Genomic DNA, 26308 nt, shown 5'->3' with positions numbered 1-26308 from the left:
CGCCCCTTTCCTAATCTCTCTGTGCAGGGCTACCCACCTCACCCCAATTCGGCCTCTTTTATGCAATTGGGATAGTGCCGAAAGTGGGCAAAATTAGAATTGTTGCCCGCATTTTACTGTTGGGGAAATGGAAACATACTTCACTTTCCCCACAAACCTGAATCATCCCCTGCACACACACACACACACACACACACCACATACATATACATACAAGGTGGCAGTTCCAGAATTTCAGAGACTTAGGAGGGACTGAGGAACAGCAAAGTGGTTGGACGTGGGTTCCATGGGAATTCGCCTTGACACTGAATTTCCCAGTAAGCTCGTCGTTTTTCCTTTTTGTTGCATATCACAGTTTTCTAAAGATATTTTAATTACATTTACATACGACTCAATATATCAATTGTCTGTATGACAAATTATTATGGAGGGGGTTAAAGTCTCCCCAAGCTACCACTTCTTGGAGTTGCCTCGGTCTCAGCCCCACCAAAAAACGTCCCAGACCGCCGGCGCTGGCCACCCCAAAAATTCCTGTCCTCTGGGGCCCCACAAAAAGGAGGCCGCATCGACGAGAGTGCCACTTAAATTCCCAGGCTCCGGTTCCTCAGGTGAGATGCTTCTCTTTACGCCGCCAATTTGTCATAGAGGGCGGGGCCCCAGGGTCAGTCCCCGCCAAATCCGGGGGGAGGGGCGAAGGTCAGCAGCGGCCCTCCTAAGGCTTCTTTCAACCCCGCCTTGCCTGCCATTCAAGTTCCGAATCTTCCCAGTACTGGTTAAAGCTTCACTTTGACCCGCCTCCATCACTCACCTGATTAGATGTTTATGAGTCAAAAGGCGGGGTCATGACGGTGTCGAGATATTATTGGTTGACATCTACGCCTGTCAATAGTGCACCGCCCCCGTCTCAGAAAGCTCGCTCTTTAGTGGCTCCTCACCTCGTCCATCTTCAGAGTTTCCCTCTCTGTATTGGTCTGGGGCCCCGCCTGTCCAGTCCCTCGCTCGTACTCGTTGGTGATAGCGCCGGAAGAGGCCCGCCTTTCTCCAGAGGATTGGCGGATTAGTGCACACACCGCCCACCCTTGATGTAGGCGGGTAACCGTGCTATTGGCTGGGGCCCCCGCCCCAGGACGAGAGGAGGAGGAGGGGCAGGAGGGTTTGGTTGAGCTGCAGCTGTTTGTCTGTTCGACACAGGCTTGGGCCCGACGGGGGAGACGGAGCCCCAGGTACCGGGCTGATGGAGCCTACGAGGGCAGGGGCGGAGGCGCCCGGGAGAGGAGAACAGTCTGGCCTGAGAGCAGAGGCGGGTCTGGGCCTCAGCGAGGGGTCAGAGTGGCCCACTGGAGAGGGGAGCAGGGGGCCGGGCCCCCGCAGGCCTAATGGGGGCGCTGAGGAGGGGGGCGGGCGGGCTGGGAGCCCGAAGTTGGTGAGGCCGGGAGGCGGCCGGCTTCTGTTGGCGGGCCAGGGGCCGGCGCGGGAGGCCCCGAGCTGTGTGAGGGCAGGGGCAGGCCTCATTGAGCAGCGCTGAAGAGGGAGGAGCTGGGGGAAAGGGCCGGGGCCATGGGTGAGGTAAGCCCGTTTGCCGGGAGGTGAGGAGGGGTCAAACCTGACGCCCGGTATGCGAGGGTAACCGGGGCTGGGGGTCTCGAAATGACTAATTGGAAGGGCCTGAGAAGGCTTCCTAGTTGGGTAAGGGCCATTCTCTTCAGGGAAAGTGACTATTATAAAAATAACTAGGGTGCCCCTGAGTTGAGCCGAGAGGGATTTGGGTTCATTGAGGGAGAACGGAGGCAAAAGACGAAAGCTTTACTAATCTAGAAGACTAGTTGGCGAAGTGGCCCCAGGGCCTGGTATCAGTTACGGGAGCTTCTGGGAATGCTCAAGGGTGGGCCGGAGGATCTGGGTCTTGGAGGACCCACTCTTTTGTTCCTCTTCGTATCGAGATGCGGTAACCTGAAGTTTTTGGGTACTCCCGGGGTAGCTAATGAAGACAAAAGCTAAAAAAAAAAAAAAAAAAAATTCTGTGGCTGTTGGCCGTTCCAAACTCAGCCCCTACACTTTCCCTTGGCCTGAACTGGTTTAGGGTGCAGTATCTGTTTCTTGTTACCAGTCTCAGCTGGGTTAGGGTGCAGTCCTGTGAAAGAGCTAAGAAGTTGGATTTGGGGGGTTTTTGTTTCTTTCTCGCTTAATAATCTGGTGTATGGTGGATACTGTATCTCTGACCTAGAAGCAGGGGATCAGTGATTTTATTATCCGCACTTGAAAGGGGCTTAGAGATCCCCAGCCACCATGAGATCTTCTGACCATAGTTGGTGAAACTTTTGTGGGACTTACACTTGGGTATTTCCCAGGCAGGTAATGGTTAGGTGGAACCAAGCCTGGAAATAAGAGGTTGTATCACTGAGGAACGGATTTGAGGAAGAGTGAGAAATTCCATTCCAGAAGGTTGGCATCACCCCTGTTCTTTGTCTACTTCAGGAGCCCAGGTTTCTGTGCTATTAGAAAGTTGGGTCAAATGCCTCAACAGTGAGGCATTTGAGGAAGGGAGTGAGTAGAGAAAAAGAAGATGGATTACTAAGGCACAGGAGTCTACCCTCCCCCATACATTTTTAATGGTCTGCTGACTTCTTTAGTCCCCCATAGATTGGAGTTTATTGGATTTTCCCTTATTATACTTCCTCCTTTTACCTTTTTATACAAATGTATTTTATAACTACATTTCCTCTGAATTACAAAAGTAATATGTACATATTTTAAAATATTCAGGATGTACAGAAGTGTACAAAGTGTAAATCTTCCCACATATTCCTCTCTCATTTGTCCAGAAAGGTCAGAGACTAGAGGCAGCAGATCAGACTAATCTCACTTTGCTATGGGGATGTGCCACCAAAGGCAGTTCTGTTTTCACGTTCTCACCAAACTCTGGTCTCTCATTCTTTCCAGTTTTCCCGTCTGGAATGATACTCTGTTATTTATTGTGCTCCTTTTACTCTCATTTTGTCTTCCTTCTATCAAAATCAGACAAGCAGAGAGGTGTACTCTAGGTTATCCTTAAAACACACAGAGTGCCCCCTGCCCCCAGTTGTGCACTGGGTATCCTAGGAAATGCCCAAATAGGTGGCCAGTACTTTTTTCTCTTTTATGGGCAGGAAAGGAACATTAGGTGAATCATTTGTTTGGGAGAATTATTGGATCTTTGCTGAAGTGAGGAATTTGAGACCTCTATCTTCTGGTTCATGGTCTGTGCATGTTCAGATTATATAACTGTCCTTTCATTAACCTAAAAGATGATGATGGTTCTCCTAAAGGGCCTCTGTATCTGTCTTTCTGTAGTGATATAAGAAAACTCTCAAGTTTCTCTGGATTTGAAATTGTTTCCTCTAAAACTTCAGTATAGTTGGGACATTTCATTCTACCACCTTATTAATTGAATTTGCCCTTACTGGCTTTAGAAGGCTCTAGTGTGCCCAGCCTTTGTACAGTGCCCCCAGAAACTTTGATTATGTACCCCGAGGAGTTTTTATTTTCCTTCTGCAAAGCCAGTCCTAGAGAAAATTGTGTGTGTGTGTTAATTGTCTCTATAGGCTTTGCCATTTTCTACATCCTGCTGGTATACCTGTCCCTTTCTTCTATACTTTTTTTTTGCTTTTCCACCTTCCTTTTTTATTTTTTTTTTTTAATTTTTTTTAAGTAGGCTCCACGCCCAGCAGGGTTGAACTCACGACCCTGAAATCAAGACTTGAGCTTAGATCAAGAGTCAGATGCTTAACCCACTGAGCCACCTAGGTGTCCCTCGACCTTCCTCTTAATCAAAGTCTACCTTCAAGAAACAATCTGACACAGATCGAGAGTTAAAAACTATTTGGAGAAGAGGTCTTTCCCCTTATTCTTCAAGTCATACTTGATTACAAGTTATACCTTGTAACTCTTAGTTTTCCCAGGAGCAAGGATTGCTTTTCTATAGTTTCCTTGTTTTTATGCATTGATACGAATTTGACTTCTGAGGAGGCATAGGGTAGGAGAAGCAAGTGTATAAACTGCTCCCTAATCCTAAAGCATTTCAGATTGGAAAGTAACCAAAGTGTTAGACAATGAACTTAAAATAAGGAAATGCAACAGCCCTCTAGGAGGAAGGATACCTTAAAACCCTACACAATACGCTCCCACTTCCCAAGAGTGTTGTAGGAAAGATTTAGTCATTGAACAGTAACTGAGCTGAGTAAGGAGCCAACCAGGTGAGCAAAGTGTATGCAGATTTCTGGGCCAGATTGTGGCTGTGGTTTAGGGGCAGTGGGTACCTTTTCAGAATGTTCACTAGCTCTCATGGTTTGGGTTTTTTTTTAACTTGTGTTTCTCAAGTTCAGGAATTAATAGAGATAATGTCCCAAAGTTTTTGAACAATTAACATTAACTGAAAACTCAGGGAACTTTAAGCCACAGTTGCTTCAGTGTTAGGGTGGGAGGGCCGCATATTGGGTATGATTAGGCCATCTGAGCATAGTAACGGGTGACAGGAAAAGCAGTTAGCCCATGTGAGTTGCAACAGTACTTTGTGGGCTGGGTCCCAAGGGGGCCCTCCATCCAAGGGAGATCACAAAGAGGCCAGGGAGAGAATTGGTTTTCTGAAGACTATTAAAAACATTCCCAAATGGAACTGAGTGAGAAGCTATCCAGATGACACAGAAGGGGAGGAATAGATGAAGGAGGGAAGCAGGTCTGCTTTAGCATTAATTAATTTAGGGAGCATTTAATGAACACCTACTAGGGACCAGGCATTGTGCTGTGCTCTGGAGAGTCAAAATGACAAAAAAAATCGTCACATTTCTTGAGAAGTTCATAGTTCGGCAGAACAGACACACACCATTAACTTATATAATGTAGTAAGTGCTGTGATAGAAATATCATCTTAATACTGCAGGACCCCAGAGGAAGCAAAGATGAATTCTGCTAGGGTGAGAGGGTAATTATGCAATTTTACAGAGAAGGTGACATTTAAGCTTGGCCTTAAAAGATAAATTAGGAGTTTACTAGGCGGACAAAGTGAGGAAGGGCATTCCTGTCTTTTCTAGGTCAATAATAAAGAACTTGTACTACCATGCTGATAAGAGATAAGCATGCTTTTTACCTTTTGGGGAAATATAAGGGAGAGAGTGGGGAGAAGTGGAAGGACTCTCATTTAAGACCATGACTCATTAGTTAATCTTGGATAAACAATGGAAGAGCTGAGCCAAGTAGTAGAACTCTCAGTTCAAGATTTTAGTAATTTTGGGTTGAGAGTTGAAGGTATTTACTGGCTTTTGCCCTATCTTCCCTAATCAGTAAATCTCTTAGATTAGTCCCAAGGTCCACAGACGCTTGTAAAAGTTACCACTCTTTCCCTGTCATCTTCCATTAAATTATTTCCATTTCAACCATCCTGGCAGGGTTGATGAAGACCTTCTAGAGAGGCATAGTAATGAGCGAGTTCTGTTAAAAGACTGTGGAACTGGAATCCAGTTCTCAGGGAAGGCCTGGGTCTAGCTACCTTGTTTTTAGTCCCAAGGAAGTACTTATCAAAACTGAATAGAGGCAGAAACTAATCAGTCTGAACTCTTCTTTCTGTCCTGGTGTCCTCTGCAGAGTTCAATTCAGAGTTAGCATCTCCTGCTTCCTTAAGAGTTATAGTGGTATATTAAATTAGGAGTACTTGCTAAAAGGAGATTTAGCTGTCTGTATGAGAACACCTGGCAAGTTGATTAACATTATTTGTAATAGCTGTCTATATGGTAATACTGGCAAGTTGATTAATATTATATGCCTCAGTTTCCTTACCTGTAAAATACAGACTGGACTAGACCTCTAGACCGCCTCTTAACTGGGAAACTGACCTTATGGGGCTGACATTTGGGTGTGGGCTAGACTCCAGTGGCTATATATCTGGAAGTTAGTCTCTCTTAATAGGTAATAGACTTCTAAAGGCTTCATAATGTGGTTGACATAGAGACTCAAAGATACCATGTAGAGGGGGGCCTGAAGAATAGTCTTGCTCTAGCTGGGATCAGCAAGCTAAGAAACCTTTCCTATTTATACTTTCCTGAGCTGCTAGGGGTGCTGCCCACACTCAAGAACTTGCCCCTTCATCCTCCACCTTTCCCCTCCCCAGTGGGCTGATGCTGTGATCAACCCTAAGTCCTCCCTAGTTAATGGTCATTTGATAAACCTTTTTTGTGGAGCTGCACATCGAAGGGAAGTCAAATCTGATTTTTTTTTCTCTTCCAAACTGAAAGGGTTGAAGGGAAGAATAACTTCCTTGCCCTCCTTTTTTTTGCCTCAGGTTTGAAGGTAATCACACCACTTGGCTGGGTGGCTGTGATTTATTTTTTGTCTTTGAATGGATCGTTGGCTTATTGTCAACTCTTAGCAAAAAAAAAAAAAAAAAATCACCACTAGAAATCATTTGAATTTTTTTTTTTTAAGATTTATTTTTTATTTGACAGAGAGTGAGCACAAGTAGGGGGAGCGGAAGGCAGAGGGAGAGGGAGAAACAGGCAGGGAGCCTGATGCAGGACTCAATCCCAGGACCCTGGGATCATGACCTGAGCCGAAGGCAGACGCTTAACCAACTGAGCCACCCAGGTGCCCCAAATCATTTGAATCTTATGTATATCTCACTTCTGTACCCCTGATCTTTTGAGAGCCTAGCTATTGCATAAAAAGCATGATACCCTTATATGCATGTTGAGATTAAAGATCAAGGCACAGTGATGGGCAGCCCATCAATTACTGTGAACAGGGAAGGTTAGACATATTATTGAGGTGATACACTGGGGTAGGAGGTAGTTTTTTCTTTTTTTTTTTTAAGATTTTATTTATTTATCTGAGAGAGAGATCGCGAGAGCAGGAACACAAGCAAGGGGAGTGGGAGAGGGAGAAGCAGGCTTCCTGCTGATCAGGGAGCCCGATGAGGGGCTTGATCCCTGGACCCTGGGATCATGACCTGAGCCAAGGCAGACGCTTAATGACTGAGCCACCCAGGCACCCCAGGAGGTAGTTTTTTCTAACCCAGTAGTTCTTAATCTGTGATGATCCAAGGTTGCTTAGTAGTAAGAAAGTTTGCTGATTGTGTCTGGGCTCTGGCTTAATTTATTGTCGGGGGCGGGGGTGTGTGACAGGTTTTGCAACGTGAATGTGTTTGTGACTGTTTCCTATCTCCACATTTCCCCTACTCCCTACTGTTTTCCCAGGCCTAGAGCCATGTGTCTGCCTATGAGAATTCAGTCCATTCTAACTCCCATGTTTTCTTACTGTAAAGTAGTAACATTGAGGCTTAGTGTTCTGCCCCTTGGATCACATGCTTTGAAATAGATGAAAATGTGAGCAGATAATTGGGGTGCCTGGCTGGTTCAGTGGGTAGAGCATGTGAGTCTTGATCTCGGGGTTGTGAGCTCAAGCCCCACCTTGGACGTAGAGCTTACTTTAAAAAAAAAAAAAGAAAAAAGAAAATGTGAGTGAATAAGTCAAAGAATCTAGTAACTTTTACTGTTGTGTCTTAAGAGTATAGCATATATATGTCACCTAAAGGAAACGTGATCAGCTTATCATCTGTAGTTTTTTTTTCCTATGGTGTCATCTGTTTTCTAAAGTGTGTAGCGTTATGATGGCCTATCTTTTGTTATGAAACAATGTATATGTAGTGCCACATAAATATGTTTTAAAAAATAATTCCTCACAGATTCTGAGAAACTCTAAGAGAAAAAAAAATTTTTTTTTTTTAAGATTTTATTTTTTGACAGAGAGACACAGTGAGAGAGGGAACACAAGCAGGGGGAGTGGGAGAGGGAGAAGCAGGCTTCCTGCTGAGCAGGAAGCCCAATGCAGGGCTCTATCCCAGGACCCTGGGATCATGACCTGAGCCAAAGGCAAACGCTTAACGACTGAGCCACCCAGGTGCCCCAAGAGAAAGAAATTTCTTTTTTTTTAAATAAAGATTTTATTTATTTGAGAGAGAATGAGATAGAGAGCATGAGAGGGGGGAGGGTCAGAGGGAGAAGCAGGCTCCCTGCGCATGCGGGACTCAATCCCGGGACTCCAGGATCATGACCTGAGCCGAAGGCAGTCGCTTAACCAACTGAGCCACCCAGGCGCCCCGAGAAAGAAATTTCTTAAATGTACCCAGAAGTTTGGAATTGAATTCAAATTCTGTTCTTTACTACTTTTTCCTACTCCCCTCCCTCCCCAAAGATCCTTACAGATAAGGAAGCTAGGGCTCAGAAAGGCAAAGGGAGTTAAGTAGCCTAAGATCACAGTGGGTTACAACTGGCAAAACGGAATAAAACTCAACCTTGCTTGATTCTAAAGCCCTTACCGACACCACAGGGGACTGCCCCAGTCTAGTTTAGCTTCCCATTTTCATAATTGCGTCATAACTTTAGTAGCAGGGTTGGAGAATCCTCTGACCCCTGAAGAGCTATATTCAGCCCTCAGCTTCATTTCATCTAGAAGTGCTGTAATAGTAACCATAGCCTATAGGCTGCCCAGAAACTTGACTTTCTCCCATTCTTATTAACCCATCTTTCATTGTCAGGCCTCTCCAAAGCAGTGTTTTTTAAACTTTTTTTTTGTCAGGCCTCTCCAGAGCAGTGTTTTTTAAACTTTTTTTTTTATCATGACTCATAATAAAACATTTCATATCATAATTCAGTGTGTGCACATAAAGTGAAACATTTTCACAAAATGATTCTTATTATTTGCAATACACTTGTTATTTTTTATTCTATTTCTTTTTTCTTTTTTTTTCCCCAAATATTCTGATCATGATCCACCAAATGATTTCAAGGTCACTGTTGGTTTACAGCTCACAGTTTGAGAATGAAAAGAGCTAAAGAACTGTGACTAATGGTTAAGAACCTAATTAAGGGGCACCTGGGTAGCTCAGTTGGTTAAGCCTCCGACTCAGTTTCAGCTCAAGTCATGACCTTGGGGTCATGGGATCCTGCCTGTTTTGGGCTCCATGCTCAGCGGGGAGTCTGCTTGAGATTCTCTCTCTCCCCCTGCCTCTCCCCCCTGCTCGCAAGTACGCTCTCTCTCAAATAAATAATCTTAAAAAAAAAAAAAGAAGAACCTAATTAACTGATTCTTGCAGTACTGGTTCCCAGAATTTAGGATTTTGTGGACCAACTTATTTATTTATTTTTTAAAGATTTCATTTAGGGCACCTGGGTGGCTCAGTCGGTTGAGTGTCTGCCTTTGGCTCAGGTCGTGATTTCAGGGTCCTGGGATCTGGTCCCACAGTTTGAGAATGAAAAGAGCTAAAGAACTGTGACTAGTGGTTAAGAACCTAATTAAGGGGCACCTGGGTGGCTTAGTTGATTAAGCCTCCCACTCTTGATTTCAGCTCAGGTCATGATCTCGGGATTGTGGGATCCAGCCTGTGTTGGGCTCCCTGCTCAGTGGGGAGTCTGCTTCTTCCTCTACCCCTCCCCACTCATGCTCACGTTCTCTCTTTCTCTCTCACAAAAATAAATAAAATCTTTAAAAAAAAATAAAGATTTTATTCATTTATTTGAGAGATAGTGAGAGAGAACAGGAGCAGTGGGGAGAGGGAGAAGCAAGCTGCTAAGCAGGGAGCCTGCTGTGGGGCTCAATCCCAGGACCCCCGGATCATGACCTGAGCTGAAGGCAGATGCTTAACCGACTGAGCCACCCAAGTATCCCTAATTTATTTTTTTTTTAAGATTTTTTATTTTATTTGAGAGAGAGAAAATAGGAGCGGGGGGAGGGGCAGAGGGAGAAGCAGACTCCCCTGCAGAGCAGGGAGCCTGACACGGGGCTCAATCCCAGGACCCTGGGACCACAACCTGAGCCAAAGGCAGACGCTTAACCAGCTAAGCTACCCAGTACCCCCGGACCAGCTAATTTAAATTTGAGAGTTTTGCTTTCCCATATATGGGTATTTAGAAAGCTTACTACTGCCTATCACCATTATTTTTTAAAGCATTAAAAATTATTTAGAAAGCTTTTATTTTATTTTTAAGATTTTATTTACTTATTTGACAGAGCACAAGCAGGGGGAGCTGCAGAGGGAGAGGGAGAAGCAGGCTCCCCGCTGAGCAGGGAGCCCGATGCGGGGCTCGATCCCAGGACCCTGGGATCATGAACTGAGATGAAGGCAGACGTTCAACTGACTGAGCCACCCAGGTGCCCCTAGAAAGCTTTTAAATGTATGTCCTAAAAATATTAAAAATTTATATTTCCTATTTTAAAAAAATTGTGTAGAATGAAAAAAATCTTGAGTCCTTCACATACCACCCTCCTCAATCCCACTCTCCTCAGAGGTTGAGTATGTATCCTCCCATACTGTTTTCTTTCTCTTTCTTTTTTTAAAGGTTTTATTTATTTATTTGACAGAGAGAGACACAGCGAGAGAGGGAACACAAGCAGATAGAGAGGGAGAGGCAGAGGGAGAAGCAGGCTCTCCCCTGAGCAGGGAGCCCCCCGATGCAGGGCTCGATCCCAGGACCCCGGGATCATGACCTGAGCCGAAGGCAGACGCTTAACGACTGAGCCACCCAAGTGCCCCTCCCATACTGTTTTCTATACAGAATTTTGTTTTACAGAAATAGGATCTAACCATGTGTTTTGTTCTACAACTTTTTTTTTTTTTTTAAGATTTATTTATTTATTCGAGAGGGTGAGAATCTTAAGCAGGCTACACACTGAGTTGGGAGCCCAGCGCAGAGCTCGATCCCACCACCCCAAGATCACGAACCCAGCCAAAATCAAGAGTCAGGCACTTAACCAACTGAACCACCCAGGTGCCCCTCTACAATTTTTTAAAAATAGGTCTCAGAGGTTTTTTTGTATAATATATATATTTACTTTTGAGAGGAAATTAATACTAAGTAAGAAGTTAGGGACGCTGCTCTCTCTGCCTGATGCTCCCCCTGCTTGTACTGTCTGTCTGACAAACAAATAATAAAATCTTAAAAAAAAAGAAAAGTAAGTTAGAAATCTTGTTATAAAGAATATTCTTTTAAATTGGATAAATTTAGGGGCACCTGGGTGGCTCAGTTGGTTGAGTGTCCAACTCTTGATCTCAGCTCAGGTGTTGATCTTGGGGTCGTGGGTTCAAGCCCTGTGTTGGGCTCCATGCTGGGTGTGGAGCCTACTTTAAAAAAATTTTTTTCTTGAATAAATTTAGCTTTATGCAAAACTTGCTATATTGTCTCTATTTCTTATCATTTCATCATAAATCACTGAAAACTTCATCACAAAATAGCCTATGTATATCTGGATTCTTAGGACTCACTGGCCTGAGGAATATAAAATACCCAGTAGAATCAGAGTAATTTCTTACATTCCTCTATCTTAATCCAGTCTACTTTGGGACTTTTCTGAGTTCTCACTTCTATCTCATTCCCGTTAACTTCCTCTTTACACTTTTGTTTTTTCTGTTTTTTTTTCTCTACTTCTTATCAAGCCTGCTTTTTAGGAATATATTAGTTAAAATTAATATTGAGATATACTTTAATATATTAAGTTCATCTTTTCTGTGAATCAGGGCCACTAAATAACAATACTTATTTTTTAACACTATGCTAAACACATCTTTTCCTTAATCTTCATTGCTACTCTATGAGGTAGGCAGTTTTTCCATTTTATAAAGGTGGAAGGCAAGGCTCTGAAATTTTCTTGATGTCATTAGTAATGATTAGTAGCTTAATATTCATTGAGCACTTGTCAGATACTTACATTTAAATTATTTCTGTTACCGGGGCGCCTAGGTTAAGCGTCTGCCTGCGGCTCAGGTCATGATCCCAGGGTCCTGGGATCAAGCCTCACATCAGGCTCGCTGCTCGGCGGGAAGCCTGCTTCTCCTTCTCCCTCTCCTACTCCCCTTGTTTGTGTTCCCTCTCTCGCTGTGTCTCTCTGTGTCAAATAAAGTCTTTAAAAAAAAAATTAATTCTATTATTTAATTCTCACATCAGTTTTATGAAGTAAGTGCTCATAAGGCTATTATCCCATTTTACAGATGAAATGAATGCACAAACAGATTTAGTAACTTGCCCAAAGCTTCACAGCTAGTAAGCAGAACTGTAAAAATAAACCCAGTGAATTGGACAGGCTTTGTTCCTCTGCACTGCCTCTTGTATGATTTTTCTGCTTGTCTGTCTTTACTGTCTTTTCTAGCTTTACTAGAATTACAGATTGTTACTAGAATCAACCTTGAAAAAAGAAAAGATTAATTTGAACAAAGTACAACCCAAGTAATGCTTAGGTTTTGGACAGAGGTTTTGCATGCTCTGATCATGCTAATTCCTTTCAATCTCATAGTCCCTTTCCCCTCAGAGTCAGAATGATGAAATACATTCAATTTTGGATGATTAGACTCTCAAGAGTCTCAACCTCTGTCTCTTCCTCCACCACCAGCTTTCCAGGCCTCTTGAAAGGTAAAGATAGGTAGTTCAGTTTATTTTCATCAAATGTTTATTGCTTGAAAATTTACCCCTATGGGGCGCCTGGGTGACTCAGTCGGTTAAGCGTGTGAGTCTTGATTTCGGCTCAGGTCATGATTTCAGTGTCCTGGGATCAAGCCCCATGTCCACCTCTGCACTCGGCACAGAGTCTGCTTAGGATTCTCTCTCCCCCTTTCCCTCTGTCCCCCCCGCCCCGCTATCTCTCTAAAATAAATAAAATCTTTAAAAAAGAAAAAACGCCTACATCATCCTCTTGAGACTCCTGCATGTGTTTAGAAGGTACACCCTCTTTCTTTGCCTCTAATATGGAGGGCTACAGCTGTTAGGAGAGTTATCTAATCCCTAGGCACCTGGAAGACAGCTGCAAGTTGAGAGTAGGTCAGGCCTACTGATTCTTCAATTTGATAGATTCTCAGACTTGGAGAGGTGGCAGGAGCAAAGTGAAAGAGTGGATGCTGAATGTGGTCTGTTGGTTGTCTGTGGTCTATCTTTCTACTCACCTTTGACCAGAAATGAGAAAGAACAGATTTTTTGGCAAATAAACCCTGGTTAGGGTTTCAGAAATGTCAAGAAGACTATTGGTTATGTATGAAGGATACGGAACCAGAAGCTACCCCCGCTCTTAGGGAGGGGTAACTCCTCTCATACCCCTAGAGTAAATCTTTCATTTTGAAAGCTAGAAAAAAGATGGGGGTCGGGGGAAAGACAGCACCAGGATACCAGGGTACTGGGGATCTAGGGCACCTGTGGGTGCATTCGGGTGTTCTTCAGGCCAACTAAAAGTTGATTGGTTTGGGGGTGCCTGGGTGGCTCAGTTGGTTAAGTATGTGACTCTTGATTTCAGCTCAGGATTGGGAAATGGAGCCCTCTGTCAGGCTCCGTCCTAGGCTGCTTAAGATTCTCTCTCCCCCTCCCTCTGCCCCTCTCCCTCTCTCCCCCTCTAAAAAGGGGGGAAAAATGTCTCAAAAGTTGATCGGTTTGCTGTTTTTTGAAGACCTGGGGTGGGGGGCCTGGGTTGAGCATCTGGCTCTTGGTTTCAGCTCAGGTCATGATCTCATGGGTTGTGGGATCGAACCCTGTGTCCTGCTCCAGGCTCAGTGGGGAGTCCCTCTGCCCTTCCCACTCACGTTCTTTCTCTCTCAAATAAATAAATCTTAAAAAAAAAAAATTGAAGACCTGGTGGGGAATTAATGGGAAATAAACTTATTTCACACAGATTTCAGCTCCCTTGGCAGTTGAGGATTATGTAGTAGGGCAAACTCCACTTCAGATGCAATTCTTTTTTTTTAATATTTATTTGAGAGAGAGAGAGAGGGCCTGATCCCAGCACCCTGGGATTGTGACCTGAGCCAAAGGCAGATGCTTAACCAACTGAGCCGCCCAGGTGCCCCCAGATGCAATTCTTACTGTTCCCCATTCTTACCACTGAGTGTCAGCTGCCTGGGACCCTGTCAGTGGGATAACCTTTTAATGGTGGATGATTTTAATTCAGTCCTCATAGGAGCAAAGAAATGAAGAGATTTATCTTTTCTCTAAAATGGATTGCAGCTGCAATGTCCCTGTGTTTAATTTTACCCACTTTTTTTTTCTTGCAGGACTGTTGAAGTCTGAAGTCCCCTCCCCTTCCCCCTTCCCCCCTTTGCCGCTTTGTGGCATCCCCCTCCCTCCACCCTTTCCCATTCTGATAATCTAGCCATGACTAGCAGAAGCACAGCCAGGCCCAATGGGCAGCCCCAGGCCAGCAAAATATGCCAGTTCAAATTGGTCCTGCTGGGTGAATCTGCAGTGGGGAAGTCTAGCCTGGTATTACGTTTTGTCAAAGGGCAGTTCCATGAGTACCAAGAGAGCACTATTGGAGGTGAGTACCTCAGGGAAAGAAGAGGCTCAATGTTTAGTGAGGCTTTTGAAGGGAGATCTAGGTACCTGTCTGTGGAGCTGGCCTTTTTAGCTCCTTGGAATGGAAATCCTTTATAAAACAGAAAAAAAACTGCCATAATGACAAAAAGTAGGTATATGTTTGTCTCCTTGCTTCCTAGAAGAAAATTAGAAAGGTTGACCATTGCACACCAAGAAAATCAACTAATTTTTTAAATCTCAGTTTGTCTTCATCCCACTTTTTTCTTAATCCATTTGAAGTTCAGTTGAGTGTCATCTTGAGCAGGGTTGGTTTAGAGCAGTGATTCATAATCAAAAATGTATTTCAGAATCACTTGGGAAACATTTTCATCCTGTCATGCTTGGGCCCTATCCTAGATCTACTGAATAGTATTGGAAATAGAGTGAGATTGGTGGAGGTATAGATATGTATGTTGGTAAAAGCTCCTTAGATGATTCTGATGCACATGCCTGGTAAAAGAGAGGCTAGAACTAAATACAAAAGATAAAAGGCATCTGCCTTTCCCACCTTTGCTACCTTCTACCTTCTGCTACTCCCAAAATAGGGCCCTAGTTCAGTAAAAGATCTTTTATGAGAACTCCCATGTTACTCCTTCCCTGCTTTTACTAGTCACCTTGGAAATGTGTTCTTGGACCAGCAGAAGATTATATAAAAAAGTAACAGCCAAATAATATTGATAATGGTGGGATTTGCCATCAGGCTTTAAAGTCTTCTAATTAATTATTGATGTGACCTCTATCTGAAGCTTATTTTCTGTCATCATCTCTTACTCCTCTATTTTGGTTAGAAGAGAGATGACTGGTATAAGTGTCAGTTCTTCTCCCTAACCCTCATAGTTTGTGTGCCCCCATTCCTTAGGTAGAGAAACTTCTGGCAGGAAGGACTTAGCCAAGGGCAGTCTTAATCCTGCTTCTAGGACCTATACATAAGGAGGGGAATGGAAAACCTTTTCCTTAGCTCAATGACCTGGGTGGTGACTGGTCTTAGACAGAAAATGGAAATATTGTGAAGGGGGCTGGGATTTTCCCATTGACCCTCCCACTTACAACTTCTTACCCTCCATTCTCTCATCCGTAGCGGCCTTCCTCACCCAGTCTGTTTGTCTAGATGACACAACAGTCAAGTTTGAAATCTGGGACACAGCTGGGCAGGAACGATACCATAGCTTGGCCCCCATGTACTACAGAGGTGCCCAAGCTGCCATTGTGGTTTATGACATTACTAATCAGGTAAGTGGGCTGAGAAGATTCTCTTGCTTTTATTTAGAGGAATTAAAATAGGTGGGGAAGAGAAAGCTGGTTCTTGAAATAGCAAAATAAGAATATAATTTACACTTCCACGTACTGGTAAGACTGAGGTAATGGATTACAAAGACACAAGTGGTTTCAGTGAGGGAAGCCTGCCTGGGAGAGGTGAGTTTTGAGACTGGGTTTTGAAGATGATGGACCTGGATTGGCAGTCATTCTGGCCAATTCTTCTCTTATGTTTTCCTAGGAAACCTTCGCCCGAGCAAAGACATGGGTAAAGGAACTACAGCGACAGGCCAGCCCTAGCATCGTTATTGCCCTGGCGGGGAACAAAGCTGACTTGGCCAATAAGCGCATGGTGGAGTATGAAGTAAGATGGCCCAGAGAATCCCTCTGTAACACACTCCCTCTGTGCTTGGGACCTTTTTTTCATAAACCTGCCCTCTCTGAAAACCTCATCTGAGGACATTTATCATCTCATTCCTCAGTTCCACACCAAGTTAAATACAGCAACACTGTGACCCTAATGACAGCCAGGAGGTTTTAGAGGAGACAGAAGAAAATTCCAGAGCAGAGGGGTAGGGAAATACCAGCTATGGGGGTACTGATGTGAAAACGGGAAAGAGGGAGCAGTTGAATTTGAGGTAAGGGACTATTCAAGTGTCACAACCTAAAAGCCCCCAACCAACTCACCTTCTTCCTCATAATTAAGATTCCTGACACCTGCTTGTTGGATTAAGCTGTCTAGACCATGAGTTATCCTTGAGGGAGTTGTCACCAAAATATGGGTCCAGGGCCAGCTGGCTCAGAGGGGCAATTAAAGGGAGGGAACCTAGGATATTGCCTAGCTCTGGTGCTACATGGGAGTGGAAAGGCAATACTTGTTCCTACCCTACATTCTGAGTACTGGTACATCCACCCCTTGCAGGAGGCCCAGGCCTATGCAGATGACAACAGCTTATTGTTTATGGAGACTTCAGCCAAGACAGCTATGAACGTGAACGATCTCTTCCTGGCAATAGGTAAGGTCAGAGCAGCCTGGGATCTTCCTGTCTTTTTCCCTTGCCTCTAGACAAGATCACTAACCCAAGTCATAAGGGTAGAGGGGAATGTCTCCCCTTGTGAAAACTTTAGGTATGGAAATATCTTAACTTTCCATTATGACCTCAGTCCTTTGGCTGCGGCTTTAGCCCCCTCATTTTCAATGTAGTTTACAAGTGAACCTTTTCCCCTCTTCAAAACATTCTTTTAATTTCTCAGATTTCTCCCTTCCCCATCTCTCCCCTACCCATAGTCCTTTGGAGGGATGAGTAAAATCGACCATACTTTTTTCCCCTTCTCTTTTTATCTCTAGCTAAGAAGTTGCCAAAGAGTGAACCCCAGAATCTGGGGGGTGCAGCAGGCCGAAGCCGAGGCGTGGATCTCCATGAGCAGTCCCAGCAGAACAAGAGCCAGTGTTGTAGCAACTGAGGGGGTGGCTAGCAGCAAACAAGTATGGAGCTAGCACGAGAGCTAAGAAATAACCTCCACCCCCACCCCTCAGCACACAGCCCCTACGGTAACAGCACACTGAGCCCTGGCTCCCAAGGGCTGCCTTCTGACAGCTCCGTCATGGCACTTTTTAACGCTTCAGCAACCAACACCAGGCAGCTGTTGCCACTGGCCTCCTACCCCTACTCTGGGGCTTGGGGGTCAGATCCCCCAGGACTTAACCTTCCAAAACAAACTTTCTTCACTTTGTATTATAGGTGCAAGACAGTGACCTACTTAATCTTTCCTCCTCTTCCTCCTCCTCATTTTTTCAGAAAACATTTTTTGTCTCCTGCCCCTTCTCCTTCTGCTTTTGGTCAATCCCTGTTCTTGATCCCCTTTTCCTCCTCTCCCCAGGGTGGAGAAGGTGGTGAACCCAGGAACTGAGGAAGGAGGTTTCCAGTTCAGTCACATTAAGGGCCCTGGGGGAGAGTAAGGCTCAGAGCAGGAGGGAGTAAGGAAACAGGTCCTTTTTTTTTTTTTTTGGTTGGAGTTTCTCATTTGAAAACACTGCAGTCTCCATGAGTTGGCCTTGTGGAGGGTGTTTCTAGGTAGAGGTGAGAAAGGGAAGGCAAGCTCTCGGGGACTGGGTAGTTGTGTTGTTAGCTAACTGGGCAGAGGTGGAGAAGGTGGAGATGCAGTGTCACCTATGGCTCTGGAACTGTTCCAAGGCCTAATTTCCCCCTCACCCAGCCTCTTAGGTAGCTCCTCCCCCATAGTGGGGGAGACTCTGGACCCCAGAGTCCTCCAAAGAATCTTCACTGGTTGCCTGCATCTTTGGTTCTGCTGTGATCTAATTAGAGGAGGGACCAGTTTCTGATACCCATCCTCTGATGTATACATATGCATTTCCCCCCCTCTGGCCTTTAGATGGCCTCAGCCCCAGCCACTATATTCCCCTGCAGTTTGCACTTTAATTGGTGGTAGTTCACTTGGGATACTTGTTTTATGGGGGGTTTTGATTGATTTACCTGCCCTCTCACCTTTTTAATTAAATGGAACCCAAGGTAGTATATATATGAGGTTTTGGGAGGGGCTGTAGAGAACAGGACCAGTGGCAGCTACTCAAGCCCAGTCTCCACTGCTTGCTTCCTCCAACTCTGATTCTTAACCTATATTCTTGCCAACCTAGCTCTCGAGTATAGGTTTGCCTTTCCTGGGTAATTAACTGAGCAACTAGAGAGTGGTCTCAGGATAGCCTAGGCCATGGTATGGGAGTGAAGAAGGGTCAGGCAAGAGGGAGGAGTTTTCTGTCCTTTCCTAAGGTTCATGTTCAATGATCCACCCCTTACCATGTCTTTTCTACTTCCCTGTAAATAGGTATGATCTTTATTCCCACTGTACAGTCTGTTCTGTCCTCCACCTCCCATCAGGCCCTAAATCTTTTCTCCTTTGTTAGTATCTTCAGTTTAGTCCCTCCATCCTTATCCTCATACCCACCCCCAGCCAGTGGTTTAATCCACGTACCACTAGGGGCTAATACCACAGAGGCCTACTTGTGGCCCCCTCACACCATAACACCTGTTCCTGTGAATAGGGGACAACTGGCACTGAAGGTCCATCACAGCTGCCTCACATCACCAGGGGACGTGGGTCCTTTCTAAATCTCTAGCCACTCTTCACATCCTTCATCAGGTATTTTAGGATGTCTTTGGGAAGCCATCAAGGCAAGAGAGAACTCTAAACTCCTTCTTGTTCCAGCCCAGAGTTTTGGGAAAACTGGGGGAAGTAAGATAGGAAAGGTCACAGTGACCTAGGATTGGAACCTTTCTACCCTTTGGTTTACAGACTACCTTCTGTCCCAGAGCAGCTGAAAAATCCTTAGAGCTGAGACTCTGAAGGACCCAGCTTAGGTTCTTCCACTTAAGACTCATTTCCCTTCCTTTTCCAGGGGCAGCCTTAGTTCCCGTGGCCCTGAAACACACATACATTTTCCCCTTCCTTTCCCAGCACCTACCAGCCTCCCAAAGCACCCAGTGCGTCCTTATAAGTGGAAGAACTAGGATAGCGCTCTTAAATTCCTTAGAAATGAAGTTTTGTGGTTTTTTTTTTTTCCTCTGTGCATCTTTCCCCATGGAACAGGAGTGAAGTGTTTCATTGCCTTGGGGCTGGGAAACCATTTCTCCAGGCTTCTTCTCCCCTCCCCAGCCCCCTCAGGAACAGGATTGGCCTTAGCTTCTGGGCCTATCTGCTGCCTTCCTTCTATTTCCTACCAGCTCCTCTGCTTTCCTTTGAGCTCTCTTGGGCTTGGGGGTCTTACTTTTTATTTCCCAGCTCTTCATTTTTTTTCTGATCAGTTTTTTTTTGGGGGGGGTGTCCTTTTTTTTCTTCTTCTAAGAAAGCATTTGCCTTTTTCCCCTTTTCTTCCTCTCCCAACATAACAATCGTGGTAACAGAATGCGACTGCTGATTTACCGATGTATTTAATGTAAGTAAAAAAGGAAAAAAAAAAAAGAAAAGAAAAGTGTATTGGAGTGTTGCTTCTTTTTTTTTTCTTTTTTTTTCTTTTTTTTTTTTTTGCTATTTTTCTGTCTGATACAAGAAATTTGGAAGAAAGGGCATCCAGTGTTTTATTGAATCAGAAACACACCCTCTCCTACATCTTGGTATCTCCTTATTCCCTTTAATCTTTTCTTGAATAATGACATAGCCCAATTTGGAAAATATTCCCTTTATTGCAGTTAAACTCCTATTCCCAGGCCACTAGAGAGCTCATCAAATCTGACCTAGCTTACTTTTTAGGCCTCTTAATGAAACATATATTGGTGGGAGAGAGGGGTGTCTATGGATCTCTGGGCAGACAACGGATGAGACTGGAGGGAGAGGTGGTATTTGTGAATCCTTTGAAGTATTATGCAAAAGTTTATGTGCATTTCTCCAGCAAAAGGGTGCATTGCCTTGTTTGTATCTCAGAGGGGTCCATGTTAAAGAAGGTTAAAAAAATCATTAAATTTGTGTTTTTAATTGATCATGTGGCTTCTACCCCAACAGGAAAATTTCTCCTAGATCTGCTCTTTTTTTTTTTTTTTTCTAGATCTGCTCTTGTTTGCTACTGTACTTGAAGCCCTTCAGTCCATCACAGTCTAAGTGGAGGTGGATGGGGGAGAATGATAAAGAGAAAGATTGGGTATTGTTGCAGAAGGACAGGAAAGAGGACTGGTGTCAAACAGAGCTGGCATTGCAGTCCCATCTGCCAGCTTACCAGCTGTGGCCTTGATCAGGTTACTTAGCTGCTCTCTGCCTCAGTTTCTTCTTCTGTAAAATGAAGAAAAGTTGAGGTTTAAATGTCAATTATGTAAAGTATGTGTGGGGCACACAAGGTGATACTGTTATCAGGGAGAAGTCTTATCCTGTGGCTTCAGAGAGTTCCTAACTGATTTCTCTGTATCCTTGGGCTGAGCCTGTTTTTCAAGGCTGGTAGGATAGGTTGGGCATCATACCTCACCAAAGATTTAATTGAACACAGCTGAGTTGGAAATCTTTCTATTTCCAAAAACCTCTGGGCCAAAATCGCCTTTTACCTGTCAATTCCCTTTCCCATCTCTTAGTACTCCCTCCAAGGTTCCTTGATTCCTGGCAAAAGCTCTAGTTCACTTTAGAGCAGAAAGGGAGGGGAAATGATCTTCCAAAATTAAAGAGAAGACCTTCACTTAAAGGTTGTAGTTCAACCTTTTGAGCTCTAGGGGGCAGTGTGGACACGTTTGCCCCAGGTTCACAGCCAGCCAATAACAAAGTTAAGTTTTCAGTCCCGCACCAAACGATAAAGGGTGATTGCAAACGTCTTAGTGCTCTCTACTCTGAGATTGAGAGGGATTATAATCCTACTTTGGGGTGTTAAGATGTTATTGCTTTCGTTATGACCAATGATTTTTTAATTGACTTAACTAAGGAAAAAAATGGCTAGCTATATTGTTGGTTCCATAATTTGGGAAGAAAATCAGCAAGTCCAAGGGAACTCAAAGTCTTTGAACCACTATTTAGGCTTCACTCCTGCTCTTATTGTTGGATATAAGAGAATTGAGCGCTTGACCTTGTTTCCACTAAAAGACAAACAAGGCTGTTGAAGTTGCAACAAACGTTTGTCAAAAACAGGGTAGAGGCGGAGCTCACCGCCGGGAGAAAGCCTGCTGGATTTCGAGGCCTCTTCAGTGAACGCACCTTGTGTCTCAGCTGTAGGGGCAGGGTGGGGGCATCTCAAAACTTCCCACCTTTAGCCCAACCTTTGGAGTCCTCGTCACCTTCCATTGCCCGGTTCCGGACAACAGTGAGGGTCCCATTCCTTGTCGAGCGGGGATGGAAACAAAAAACAGCCTTAGCTCGGAGCTCCCCTCGTGGCGCCCTGCCTGCCTCAGGCTCCAGGAGGCGGGCACAGCAGCTGGGAGGCGGCCAGCGGCCAGCCAATGGCTGGGGGACGAGCTGAGAGGCGAAAGTGGTCCTTCACTCTGGACCAACGTCACGGTGCTGGCCCCGCCCCTTTGCCAGCCGTCGTCTGGAGCCGGGCGGGTAAACCAGCCGCAGAGCGGACGCCGAACCCGGTAAGGGGGTTGGGGGGCTGGGAGAGGGAAGAGGTGGAGGAAGGGCTGGTAACCTGGGCGATAAGGGCTGGTAACTTGGGACCCGGCAGTGCTCCGAACCCCGTGGGTTCGAACAAAAACTGCCGGTACCGCCTCCACTCCCGCTGCCCAGCTGCTACGAGACACTGTGGTGCCAAGGCTGGGCAGTGGCAGGGGACTGGGTGCTGGTGCTCTGGGGCTGGATATACCCTCCTACCTAAAGTGCCCCTGGGGAGTAAGGGGCCACCACCTGCACAAGGGGTGTGGCATCTGTTTTGGAGCAGAAGGTTGCTTCTCCCAAACCTGGGACCCTGGGCTGACCAAGTTCACCTGTAAGTCAGCCCTACTTGCACCACTCCAGCCTGGTTATTATAAGTAGGCTGCTGGCGTCGAGGTAAGGTGGGAGGGAGAGGGAGGATCTCAAGGCCCAGGGGTAAAATGCAGACTCTGCTCCTGCTCCTATTGCCTTCGCCCTCGCAGTTTCCCTGCCCGCCCCCCTCTTTAGCATTTCACCAGCAATTGGGACTTTTCTCACTCTTCCCTATTTTGGCATTCCCGGGGTCAGTGATCTGCTCAGTGCTCTGAGGAAGGAACTGCTGCAGGGCAGAGTGGAAAAATTACTTCTTCCCTAGCGCATCCCCTGACACTGTGGCCATTACTTCCCAATTTGCTGAGTTCACAGGAATGGCATAGACAAGGTAGGGGTGGGGACCCTGGGTTGGGGTCCACTTCCCAGCTGGGTTCTATTTTCTTTTTCCCTAAGGTTGGTAGAGGAAAGGAGGGGACTGAAAGGCCTTCAAAGACAATATTATTACTTGTTTGCTTCTCACAGCTACTCTGCTAGGTAGATCTCATTTCACAGATGAGACACAGTTTTGAGAGGCTTGATATCTTGCCTAGGCAATGGGGCTGGTTAATAGCCGGGCCGGTTTCACAAACCCAAAACAGTTCGACTCCAGAATCCGAGTTCATTCATCCCATTAGGCTACCACTACCTTTTTCACCTTTTTTTCCCTAAGTTAGTCTGCCCCTCAGTTGTCCTCTGCTGACTTTGGAGATAATAAACCAGCAAACTGGACTGTAGATATTTTGGCTTCTGTCCTTTCGGCCCTTGGCCCCAAACATTGTTCTCTGTAGTGGACAAAGTAGAGAATAGAGGATGGGAGATAGGTGATTCTAGAAGACCAACCCCCTCCCTCCAGCCCCATTCCCTTCCATCCTGTCAGCACAGTCTCTCTGAAGTCCTTTAGGTTTTTCTCTAAGGACCCATTTGGATACACACACACACACACACACACACTCACTCACTCCCATCCTTTGGCCTCATTACCACAGAAAAAGTATCCTCATTTGCCAGGGAGTTCCTTGTTTACCTTCTTCCACCGGTTTCCTCAAGTTGCCCTAATATCATCCCCTTCCAGAACTCCCTGTCTTGATCCTGGAATCTTTTTCCCACAGGTCTGCCACAATGCTGCGGCACAGGGCTGTGATCTCACGTCTCCGACAGGCCTGCAGGTAGGCCATCGGATCCTAGAACTCGTCTCCTAGCCCTTACCTCCCACCCCCAGTATCTTTATGATGTTTTATCTACCAGATAAGATAGTTGAGATGGTGACTACCAGGGAGGAAAGGGAAAGCCATAGCTCACCCATTTGCCCCACCCATCCCTGGACAAACAAAGTCCCAACTGAAGGAACCAATGGCCAACCTGGTAAACCCCAGGCCTTCACTGTCTCTCTCATATGATCGGAAGTGTGCTACTAAGAAGACCTCTCTCTCTTCCAGGCTCCAGTCAGTCCCCTCAAGGCTCTGCATTCGGGCCTGCTCTACAAATGATTCACTTCAGCCCCAGTGCCCCAGCCTTGCCTTCTCTGGTGATAACTCCAGCCCTAGGGGATGGAGAGTCATGGGGACTCTGCTAGGCCTTGGTGCAGTGTTGGCCTATCATGACCACCGGTGCAGGGTAAGTGGGGAAGGAAGGGACTTCACTGTCAGAACAGAGGGGCCCTACTAAGCTCCCTAGCCAACCTAGGCTATTAACACAGAGCCCATGGTGATACGGTCTTCCTGCAGAGTAAAGATGGAGTCTGCTACCTCTGTTTCACAGTGGCCATGACTTTATGGGTTGGGTCAGGGTGAACTAGAGTGATTCCTTCTTACTATTTATGTTTCTTTTTGCCTTACCCCTGCCCTGCCTGCAGGCTGCTGAGAAGTCACCACACATATACACGAGAGAGGAAGTGAGATCTCACAGCAGCCCTGAGACTAGGATCTGGGTGACTCTGGGCTGTGAGGTGTTTGATGTTACAGAATTTGTGGACCTACACCCAGGAGGGGCATCAAAGCTGATGCTAGCAGCAGGGGGTCCTCTAGAGCCCTTCTGGGCCCTCTATGCCGTTCATGACCAGCCCCATGTGCGTGAGATACTGGCTCAGTACAAGGTCGGGGAGCTGAGCCCTGAAGACAAGGCACCCTCCACTTTGCAGACCTCTGACCCTTACGCTGATGATCCTATACGTCACCCAGCCCTGAAGGTCAATAGCCAGCGCCCCTTTAATGCAGAGCCCCCCCCCTGAACTGCTGACAGAAAACTATATCACACCTAACCCTATCTTCTTCACCCGGAACCATCTGCCTGTACCTAACCTGGACCCAGAAACCTATCGCCTGCTTGTAGTAGGGCCACCTGGGTGTCAGTCACTGTTCCTATCCCTGGATGACTTGTACCAGTTCCCTAAGCACGAGATCACAGTCACTCTTCAGTGCGCTGGCAACCGACGCTCTGAGATGACTCGGTTCAAAGAAGTAAAAGGTCTGGCGTGGAATACTGGGGCCATTAGCACTGCATGCTGGGCTGGGGCACGCCTCTGTGATGTGTTAGCCAAGGCTGGTCACCAGCTCTATGAAACTGAGGCCCACGTGTGCTTTGAGGGATTGGACTCAGACCCCACAGGGACTGCCTACGGAGCATCCATCCCTCTGGCTCGGGCCATGGACCCTGAAGCTGAGGTCCTGTTGGCATATGAGATGAATGGGCAGCCTCTGCCTCGTGACCATGGCTTCCCTGTGCGGGTGGTGGTTCCTGGTGTGGTGGGTGCCCGCCATGTCAAATGGGTGGGCAAGGTGAGTGTGGAACCAGAGGAAAGTTACAGTCACTGGCAGCGGCGGGATTACAAAGGCTTCTCTCCATCTGTGGACTGGGACACAGTAGATTTTGACTCAGCTCCATCTATTCAGGAACTTCCAGTCCAGTCAGCCATCACAGAGCCCAAGGATGGGGAGACAGTACAATCAGGGGAGGTGACTATCAAGGGCTATGCATGGAGTGGTGGTGGGAGGGCTGTGGTCAGGGTGGATGTGTCTCTGGATGGGGGCCTAACCTGGCAGGTGGCTGAGCTGGATGGAGAGGAACAGCGCCCCCGAAAGGCCTGGGCCTGGAGGCTATGGCAGCTGCAAGCCCCTGTGCCAGCTGGGAAAAAGGAATTGAACATTGTTTGTAAGGCTGTAGATGACAGCTACAATGTGCAACCAGACACGGTGGCCCCAATCTGGAACCTGCGAGGTGTGCTCAGCAACGCCTGGCACCGTGTCCACGTCCGTGTCACCCCATGAGAAAGTGAAATGGAATTACCTACTCCCAGAGTCATTTTCTCAACCTCTTTCCATACCCATCCTTTTCCCTCCTTACCACAGAAAAACCTTTCCTTTCATCATCACTTCTTGGATGACAACCCTGTACTGTGCCTTCCTAAACCACACATAGATACACACATTGCACATTTCCAAGCAGGCACCAACTCTCCCATGACGCTATGTTACGTAACTCCTGTTGTGCCAGGAGTTGAGAGCTGCAGGAGAAGGGGGGGAAATTCTGTAAACAAGCACTCTTCTCTTCCTACCCCACCTACACTTCTAATGTATATCACCACTTTATTTTGCTTTTCTTCTTGGGAGTCTTCAGAGAATGTGTGTGGATATGTGTAAGAAAAGTGTATGTGCAACTTTCTACTGACTTTCTGGGTTGCCAAGGGTTGCGAGGGGTGAAATCCTGCCCCTTTATAGTTCCACTTTTCTAAATACATCAATAAAGTGTTTAAGTATACAACTCTGAAAAAAGATTATGACTTTTGGGACTTCTTAAGACTGGAGCGTGAGCATGTTGCAGGAGGGAGGTGCGCTGGTACTGGAATACGTAGTGAGATAATCCAAAACAAGGTGGGAGGAGAGAAGGGAAGCTGGTGCAGGGACGTCAAGAAGTGGGACGTCCTTCTCTGAGGTCGGCCGGCATCTCTAGCGTTGCTTAGGTGACTGACCTCAGAATACCTCCAAGAGAGATTTTAAAAATTGACATTATTAAGCTCCTCCCCGCCCCTCCCCATTCCTACACTTGGCAGGAATGGCAAAGAATGCTGAGAGGTTAAAAACAGTATTCTCTTAGTAGGGGCAGGGCAAAACTTGGCACCAGGGGTAGATGTGCCAGGGCACGTGGGGTGTCCAATGTGCGCCTAGTTTGCAAATCAGATGCAGATGAAGGGGCAGTCATTGAGTTACCCTCCGCACGCGACCGCGCCTCTCCGACTTGAATCTTTCGGCGCTCGGCTACTCTCCCCTAGCTCTTCTCCCTTTCCC

General features: G+C 46.1%; 2 protein-coding genes across 4 annotated transcripts; both read left to right on the top strand.

Annotated features, from left to right (window-relative positions):
- The first annotated feature begins 1161 nt into the window (after nucleotides 1–1161).
- RAB5B (RAB5B, member RAS oncogene family) lies at nucleotides 1162–19558 on the top strand. 3 transcript variants are annotated; one of them, XM_035002422.1, is made up of 6 exons: nucleotides 1162–1223; nucleotides 14048–14310; nucleotides 15457–15578; nucleotides 15844–15966; nucleotides 16525–16618; nucleotides 16951–19558. In XM_035002422.1, exons 2-6 carry the CDS (start codon nucleotides 14148–14150, stop codon nucleotides 17064–17066), a joined length of 618 nt encoding a protein of 205 aa, XP_034858313.1. In that variant the 5' UTR covers nucleotides 1162–1223; nucleotides 14048–14147; the 3' UTR covers nucleotides 17067–19558. The 3 variants fall into 3 exon arrangements, with proteins under 3 accessions (XP_034858313.1, XP_034858311.1, XP_034858312.1); XM_035002420.1 differs by having other exon boundaries at nucleotides 1163–1223; nucleotides 15427–15578; XM_035002421.1 differs by lacking the exon at nucleotides 1162–1223 and having other exon boundaries at nucleotides 13991–14310; nucleotides 15427–15578.
- A 71-nt stretch (nucleotides 19559–19629) lies between these two features.
- SUOX (sulfite oxidase) lies at nucleotides 19630–25784 on the top strand. Its single transcript, XM_035002419.1, is given in 5 exon segments — nucleotides 19630–21661; nucleotides 23138–23194; nucleotides 23465–23642; nucleotides 23881–24243; nucleotides 24245–25784. Coding segments are annotated over 5 exon segments (1887 nt in total). The 5' UTR covers nucleotides 19630–21419; the 3' UTR covers nucleotides 25292–25784.
- The last annotated feature ends 524 nt before the right edge of the window (nucleotides 25785–26308 follow it).

This window comes from Mirounga leonina, unplaced genomic scaffold, assembly GCF_011800145.1.
Source record: "Mirounga leonina isolate KUSES-001 unplaced genomic scaffold, KU_Mleo_1.0 Mir_126, whole genome shotgun sequence".
Lineage (NCBI taxonomy): Eukaryota > Metazoa > Chordata > Mammalia > Carnivora > Phocidae > Mirounga > Mirounga leonina.
Note: the sequence above shows the minus strand (reverse complement) of the source record. Positions and strands in the feature narration are given on the sequence as shown.